The sequence below is a fragment of the Mangifera indica genome, chromosome 1 (assembly GCF_011075055.1).
Source record: "Mangifera indica cultivar Alphonso chromosome 1, CATAS_Mindica_2.1, whole genome shotgun sequence".
Classification (NCBI taxonomy): Eukaryota; Viridiplantae; Streptophyta; class Magnoliopsida; order Sapindales; family Anacardiaceae; genus Mangifera; species Mangifera indica.
The window spans coordinates 10,227,830-10,236,787 of NC_058137.1; the positions used below are offsets into that span (position 1 = coordinate 10,227,830).

At 29.0% G+C, this 8,958-nt stretch overlaps 1 protein-coding gene across 1 annotated transcript; it reads right to left on the reverse strand.

Moving 5' to 3' along the window:
* Positions 1 to 263: 263 nt before the first annotated feature.
* Positions 264 to 2,165, reverse strand: LOC123217851 (cytochrome P450 71AU50-like). The gene is made up of 2 exons (XM_044638940.1): positions 1,245 to 2,165; positions 264 to 1,157 (listed from the first exon to the last, which is right to left on the reverse strand). Exons 1-2 carry the CDS (start codon positions 2,130 to 2,132, stop codon positions 543 to 545), a joined length of 1,503 nt encoding a protein of 500 aa, XP_044494875.1. The 5' UTR covers positions 2,133 to 2,165; the 3' UTR covers positions 264 to 542.
* Positions 2,166 to 8,958: the final 6,793 nt, after the last annotated feature.

Sequence of the window (8,958 nt, forward strand, 5' to 3'; positions counted from 1 at the left end):
TCAGCTGCTTTGTTCGACAATGTCAGTCTGCTAAGTATGATAGATTTGAACATGAGGATTTGAACTTGAAAGCTTCTCCAAATCATGTTGTCAATTACCCTCTTGACCTCAGCTTTGATATTTAAGTCAGAGATGAACGAGGTAACCTGCCAATTCTACTTTGTCATTATTATGAGCTAGGAACTTTTTTGCATGAGTTATACCCCATTTCTTTCCACTAAAACATGGAGTCTGGACTTTACAATGGGTTTCAAACGTTGAATGTGACAAGAGGAGAGGTTCTTCTTTCAACAGATGTTGACAAAACCAACCATCCTGGATAAGGGGTACAATTTGACAATCTGGGCTTCACTCTGTTTCGAAATTACCAGAAAAATGATAAAAGTAAACCCTTATTTATATACAGAATCAATCTGTAGCTACAATGCTAGCTCTAGAATGCCTTCTACTACCGTAGAATAAGAAATTATTTAGCAGAATGCAAATTCTGAAATCCATAACTGAGGAGAGAGGACAAATATCAGAATTTACACAAAGCCAAATTAATATTTTTGCAGACGATAAGTAGGAATACCTACTAGATTTGTTGTTCTATGCATTGCAAGACCAAACTCCTCAGTCATGTCCAATTCGCTTGGCAACATTCCATTTGGAAGGTCCCAATCAAAGCAATGCACAAGTTGTGCTAACACTAGTTTCAATACTATGAGTCCCAATTGCATTCCAGGGCAGATTCTGCGGCCGGATCCGAACGAGAGGAGCTGAAAGTGGCGACCGCGAAGATCGATATCAGTCCCAACAAACCTATCGGGGAAAAATTTCTCAGGATCAATCCAGGCTTTAGGATCTCTTCCAATTGCCCATACATTTATATAAACGCGTGACTTTTTGGGTATGTGATAGCCGTCAACACTGCAATCTTCCGCTGATTCATAAGGGATTAGAGGTGATACAGGATGGAGCCTCAAGGCTTCTTTCACAACCATATCCAAGAATTCTAGCTTCTCCAAATCTGATTCTTCAACCATCCTGTCTAGTCCCACAACATTTTCCAACTCTTTTTGTACTCTCTTCATAATCTCAGGATGCTTGAAAAGTTCTGAAAGTGTCCACTCAATAGCTGAAGCTGAAGGATCTGCTGCAGCTACAAGCATGTCCTGTTCATATTCAAATCAAGGAAAAGAAAATATATAACATCCAAGTTGGAAATTGGTTTCCAGTCCATCAATTTTAGGATTGCTTACCAGGAGTATGGCTTTGACATGCTCTCGCTCGATTTTGTGTTCAGTTTCTTGTGATCCAATGAAGCTCAGCATGACATCAACAAAGTCCTTGGTTCTATTTTCATCCTTGGATTGAACATGCTCTTCAATAATCTTTTCAAAGAAGTCATCAAACACCTTGGCAACGGCCTTTGCCCGCTTTGTCAGCCCCTGTAGATCAAGTGAAGCAATTTGAGGAATGAAATCACCCAAGTTAGTGATGGCTGCCAATTTTACGCCCTCTTGAAAGACGAGGTTGAATCCTCTCTCATCGAACTCTAGATCGTCATATTTCTTCCCAAGTACCATTCTACAAGTCATGTCTACACTGAGAGATGAGACCTTGGCACTCAGATCAACAGCAACCCTGGCACGGGCAGCCTCTTTTATTTGCTCAATCAAGACATGAAGCTCTTCTTTTCTCATGCCCTGATTCGAACTAATCTTATTTCTGCTAAGAAGTTCCAGCGTGCAAATCTTGCGCACGGTTCGCCAATAAGATCCATAGGCAGAGAAGGCGAGGTTCCTTTGGCCATAAGCTATGTGCTTTAGAGTATCAACAGGGGGCCTGCTGGAAAAATTGAGGTCATGGGTTTTCAGGAACTGCTCAGCAGCATGAGGTGATGAGACTACAACGGTGGGAATCAAGCCTAAACGTAAGAACATAATGGAGCCATATTTGTTGGCAAGCTGATGAAAATCTCTGGGAGGAAACTTCCCTAACAAGTGAAGGCTTCCCAAAATTGGGAACCCTCTTGGACCTGGAGGTAGCCTTTTACTCTTTGTGCTTCTTGTCCAATTCAGTAACTGCAGAAGCAAGTAAAGAGCAAAGACTAATGCAAGTGAGGTCCATATCAAAGACATGATCATAATGCAATGTTTTCCTAAACTTTGCAGGTTAAAGAGGAGGAGCTGCTACAGATTAGATAAACAAGTCACTAGCCATATGTATAGATCTGACCAAACGTGTCAGTGGATCATGTTTGTTTCGTATCAGTTCAGATTTCGTATTAGAGACCTTTGACTCTAACTCGATATGAATTAAAATCGTATCGAAATTTTTTAACTCTAACCCAATACTTTAATATTTAAGTTGTCCAACTTGACCCAAATTGATCCGAAATTTTTTATTATTTTCATTGTCCGAAATGTTTTATCGTTTTAATTTCTTCACAAAATTATCTCAACCTACTATCAATAAAACACACAATATAATATTTTGTTTTATTAAGAAATACTCTAAAAATTTACATACTAAAACTTTTAAAACATGTTAATAATTTGACTAATCAAATCAAATTTTTATTACTTAATAATAAAATAAATATTTAGATAAAAATAAAAAATAATATAAATAATTACAATTATAATTAAGTAAAGATACAATTATATACGACCTATAAAAATTTTAAATTCTTACTATAAACATATAACATATAATTAATTATAATATGAGTAAGATGTTTAAAATAGGTCTATAATTTGTCTAATTAAATCTGAATAAAGGGTAGGTGGTTAATGTTAGCTTTGATTTTTCATTAGTTACATATATAAGTAGTACATATATTTTCCTTAAACTTGCCCCCACGTGAAATGGAATCTTGGATCCATCCCATTTAAAATATTTATATTCACACGTCTTGAAATTTCAAAGTGTGAATGGGTAATTGTGTGGTTTTAATTTTTGAATTCTGTGGGCTAGCTAATCGCTTGCTATATATATTTATATATGCATCCTCAAGTTGGGTGACTTGAAAGCCAGCCAAATAATATTTAAATATTTTTCCCTACTATAATACACCTTTGGGTGATCTGAGATCTTTCCCTCGACTACTCCATCCAAAGTTCCCAACGCCACATTGGACTAATCAATAATTAATGCGAGAGACTTAGTGCACATGGATATCCTGGCCAAATGGCTATGCTCCACCCAGACCGTTGCATGCCTCTGTATATATAATTTAAATATATAAATAATATATTTTATATAATTAAATATTATTTTATTTTTAATTTAAAAATAATAAATCATATAATAATATATTATTTATATATCTAAATTATATATCAATAGTATATATATATATATATATTTTTATTTTTTTTACACAAATAATCTATCATTAAATGACGTAGATATTTTTCATTCAAATTTAAAAAAATTAATATTTTATTTATCTATTAAATTAATTTAACAAAATTTACAATTTTTTTATTATTAAAAAATTTAAAATATCTTCAAATTGAATAATATTTTACTTTAAAAATTTTATTTAATAATTTTTATACCTTAACTTTTATTTATCAATAACATATAACCATATATTATTCTTAAGGCAGTTTTTGAATTTTAAATAAGTTTTAAGTTTTTTAAAAATTTTTAAATTTTATTATGCCTCTCAATAATTTTAAAATTGATAGTTATGCAACTCTTAAAAAACTTAATAAGTTAATGGTGCAAATATCATATTACAAATTATTATTATGAGTATAGTTATATTTTCAAAATATATAGAGTGAATATGATAATTTATAAAATGAAACAATACCCATTTACCTTTTATAAGTTTCAATATACCTTTATTATAATACTTAAATGAAATTATATAAATATATAAATATCTTTTAACTGATAAAATTAATTATTAACTTTGACAAATTAATAAAATATTAGTTTTTTTTTCAAATTTAAAGTGTGAAAATATTTCATGTTATCAAACCTTGTGTGGGAAATATTTATTATCCCTTTTTTCATCTATGAGCAATCAACAATATGAACTCAAGTAGGATAATCTAAATTAAACTATTTTTTGTTATGGAAGTTTGTGGTTGATAAATATTAAGAGACATTTGATTCATGGTATTGAAAGTTTACTTTCGTAATTTATTTTTTATTACTAAAATTATTTTTTTAATTTGTTAATAATAAAATATTCTAGTATTTTTTTATTATCAATAACAATGTAACAAATAATATAAAATATAATGTGATATCTATATTTATCATATTATTAAAAAATTATCAAAACAATTTTAATTTTATTATTATTATTCTATTCTTATCTATATTAATTTTTAACTAACATAATAAATAACATTAAAAGCATTTTAAAATAATTATACCAAATAACAAATAGATAAAATAATATATTAATTTTTTATTACATCAAACCAATCATTATTAAACTAAACATTTTAATAATTTAAACATAGTAATAATTTAGATATATAAATCTTTTAAATAATTTATTTTTGTGATAATTTTTTAATAAAGAATTTATTTAAACTAAAGACACCCTGAATTCATTGGGATGCTTTTCAAAATGTCGTGTCAGTAAGAAAAAAACAAAAAAGAAGGTTATGGTTATCTGTTAATGGAAGAACTTGTTGGTCAGAAAGCATTGATTTTTTCCTTTTTCATTTGGTAGGGTGATACGTTTAAAAATAAAATATTATTATAAAAATAAATTATCTAAAAAGTTTTAAGGTATAAAGTATTGTTATTATTTATAAAATTTGATAAAATTAATATATATAAATAATTATTATATTTGATTTAAGATAATAACAAAATATTATGATATTTAAATATTTTTGGGTTTAATTATTTTAAAATATTTTTCAAGTGATTTTTTATATTATTTGAAAATAAATATATTTTTATCTTAAAAAATAATAAATAAAGATAAAATTATAATAAAATTGATATTATTTTAATAATATTTTAATATTTAAATTAAAAATGTTAGTATGGTTATCTTTTATATTATTTATTAAATCACTATTAAAAATAAAATTTTAATAAAATTTTAAATAAAATAATATAAATAATAAATTATAGATTAATCTTTTTCATAGCTTCAATCAAACCCATTCTAATAGTATCTCTTACCCACATTTATCATGGCATAAGGATAATTAATGTTGTTGCAGATTAAATAAGTCTTGCAAAGTTGTTGTAAGTTTCAAATTCAAGTAAATCGGGCAATAGTCCTTTATAAGTAGTTTGAATAATGTATTCAAAGAATACAAGTTTAAGTCTCTTTTAATAATATTTTAATATTAAATTTTTAATTTAATTGATTCAATAATCGTAAGTCAAATTATTAGATTTAAAATTTAATTTATTTGATGTAATTAGTTTTGTTTCAAAAGAAAGATCCCGCGTAAATAGGGTTGTTTGTAAAAAAAAAAAAAAAAAAAAGTTGATCCACCAACAAGGGCAAAATCATAGACTGAGCTATTGTCCCTCTTGGAATCCCTCAAACAGTTCTCCACCCGCTTCATACACTTTCTGAAAAGAGAATCGATTTCAATGGTGGTGTGGGCAGTGGATGAAAGCGTCCTCTTACTTCATGGCTAAGCTTCTTTTCTTTCTCTGTTGTCTCACCTACGCACATGCTTTTGTCCAATTTCAACTCCTCCGTTAAATTTCGATGTCACCTTTTTTACTAGATCGGATAAATGGGCCGATTGCAATACGTATACCGTATTCTTCCAAAATACAAGTATGAGTTCCAGGATTGGCCAAATGACTATTTCCCACCCAAGGTTTGATGTTTTCTCAAGTTTCCACCCTTTAACTATGAAAACACCAAACATCCACTCATGACCGGTTAAATTTAACAAAACTCTAACGGTGGTAAGGGTAAAATCATCATTTTCTTTATAATATTAAAAGTAAACTAAAATAGAATCTAATTTTGCCCCCTTAAACTTTAAAACTAAAATTTTCCCCCAGCCTAAGTTTTAAAAAATCGCAGTTTCACCCTAAGGTTTCGTTTTGAAATCTCCGGTGACATCTCCGACTCCATTGCCAACGACCTCTCCCTCCCGAAGCATTCTCTCCTTCCGATGATCTCTTTCCTCCCATTTGGACTCCCGATCGGAGTCGGAGAAGCCATGGAAGACGAAGAACTTCGTCGGGGAAGACAAAGTTCTTCATCTTCCCAGTCGTCGTCGTTTGGGAAGACGATCGTCTTCCTAGACGAAGACGAGACGAGTCGTCATCGTCTGGGAAGACGATCGTCTTCCCAGACGATGAAGACGAGATCGATCGATCTCGTCTTTATCGTCTGGGAAGACGATTTCTCTTCCCAAACGACTTTTCTCTGCTCCGAATGGGTTGGGATGGAGTTGAGGGGGGTTGTTGGTGGAAGAGAAACTATCGGGAGGGGAAGACAGCCGGCGATGGCGCCGGAGAAAGTGAAAGGGTTTGGAAATAAACCCTAGGGGGGGAAATGTGATCTTTTCAAACTTAGCTTAGGAAAAAAATATTAGTTTTTAAACTTTTAGGGGGGGAAATGAGATTAAATTTTCAGGAGTTAGGATTTCGTTAAATTTAACTGGTCATGAGTGGGTGTTTGGTGTTTCCATAGTTAAAGGGTGGAAACTTGAGAAAACATCATACCTTGGGTGGGAAATAGTCATTTGGCCTCCAGGACTTTGAATCTCCTTGTATATTTTATGGGCAGCTTGGGTGCAGCACGGGTACCCACAATTAATTAAAAAATTATTTTTTAATTTTCATTTTTCACATTAAGAATTTCTTATCCATCAAATGTCTCTTCACTATACCAAATCAAACTATGTTTAATTGTTTGTGGAACAAAAATCATTCAGCATTTTAATTAAAACCATTTTCATTAAACTAGAAATTAAGTTAAACCAGTGAAATTATAATCTTACTTATATAATCTTTGAAAACTGTTATATATATCTAATTTAAATATATAAATAATATATATTTATATGTATTATTACATTATTAAAATTTATTTTTAATTTAAAAAATCATAAATTTCTTCTTGAATGGAATGCACAAAGTCGGACTCCTCGGTAACCACACACAAGAGAGCAAATAAGAGAAAAAAATTGTTTTAACAAGCAGAAATGAGGTCGAGGAACAGAGAAACAGAGAAAGAGTTGCATTAATAGTTTAGAAAGCAAAAGAAGAAGAAGAAAGAAGGCACGTGATGAGAATTTGTTTTTCTAATGCTATTGTTTCATTAGTGTGAGCAATTGATGAAATTTTTTTAATAAAAAAAGTAATGGATAGAAGACTGAAAAATGGATTAATCAAATAAAAATAATATAAATAAATAATATATAAATATGATAGAATAGAGCTTAATACAAATCAATTAGTTTTATATAATATGAGTTTTGATCGTTACATTTATATACTTCATATATTTTTATACGGTATTGAAGCCCAAAAAGATAGATTTAATACTTTAAAGTGATCTTAAATATTAAGTGACAACTCGTCCAATCAAACGACGAGTCTAACAATATATGATGGTTATACTTGAATAGACACATCAATTGGACTAGGTCAAATAGAGACTCAACCCGAGCACAAATTTAAAACCTAACTTGATAAGACCTGACCCTATATAATAGCGTGTCGGGGCGTAAGCTTTAATATTAAACCAAGTACTATTTTAAAAAATAAAAATAAAAAAAACTCATATGATAGAAGGGTAGAAACCTTTAAGTTTTTTTTTTTATAATTTATTTATTTTTCTCCATATAAATCAATCCAATTTTCAATCAATTTCAATTTCTCTCGATCTCAATTTTTTCATTATATTCTCAATCTTATTTTCTCTCATCAACTCTTTTTTTAAAATTATCTGAATTCACAAATAATAATTCTTTGTGTTTATAATTTCATTTTCATTTCAATTTTATCATTAAAAAATATTACAAATAGATCCAATATCAAAAGAATTCAAAGATTTGGATGTTAAAAATGAGTAGATAAATAGTATAGTATATATATTTTATTTATATTTGTAATGTATACAGTATATAAATCAATTTATTTGTATTATATTATAAACTTATAATATTTTTCATCATGTAATTATAATTTTTTTTCACTATAAATAAGATATTATAAATAAAATATTCGAGGTATCGTTCTCAATTTTAATAATTTAAAAATAATTTATATTTAAAATTTTAATTAAAAATTAAAAAAATTTGTTTAAATGGGCCGGCGCATTTATATATAGAGTTGGGCTTTGGGTTTTCAAAAATATATAGGTTCACCCACCCTGAAAATCCATTACTGTATAGATCTTAGCTCGATCCAGTTCAGCCCATTATCGTGTTTACATTAAAGGAGAGTGTTAAAAACTAAAGAATTGTATATCAAATAAAAACAATATAAATAAATTATATATAAATATAATAGATTAGACTTTAATATATATTAATTAATTTTGTATAATATAAACTCGATTATTATATTTATAAGTTTAATATATTTTTACAAATATGATATTAATTGGTTTGAGATATTGGAAGTCTTATAATCCATAAATACTTGCATGTGTTCATGCGGGAATCTACGACATGGCCTTATAGATAGGCCTTTTAGATAGGTCTAGTAAAAATTAGCATGGCTTATCGTTTTATCGGTCGTGCTTAGTTAAGCATGCAAAACCGCAAATCTTAGTGATCCCCACCCTTCTGTAAAATTTGAGAGCTTTTCAGTAGGCTTAGCTGCTTACTCACTACAGGAGTGTTTGCCTTTGAGATATATTTTATTATTAAAAATAAAAAATTATTTTAAAAATTATTAGATATATATTATTATTATATTTGATAAAAATAAATATATAAAAATAATTATTATGTTTAGTTAGAGATAATAAAAAAATATTCATATATTATTTTATTTAAA

What these genes read in the sequence shown, in the direction of transcription:
- LOC123217851 (XM_044638940.1), bottom strand. Translation starts at nt 2,132, where the DNA reads ATGATCATGTCTTTGATATGGACCTCACTTGCATTAGTCTTTGCTCTT. An exon ending in ATGTCAAAGCCATACTCCTG is followed by an intron (nt 1,158 to 1,244) that starts GTAAGCAATCCT and finishes GAATATGAACAG; the next exon opens with GACATGCTTGTAGCTGCAGC.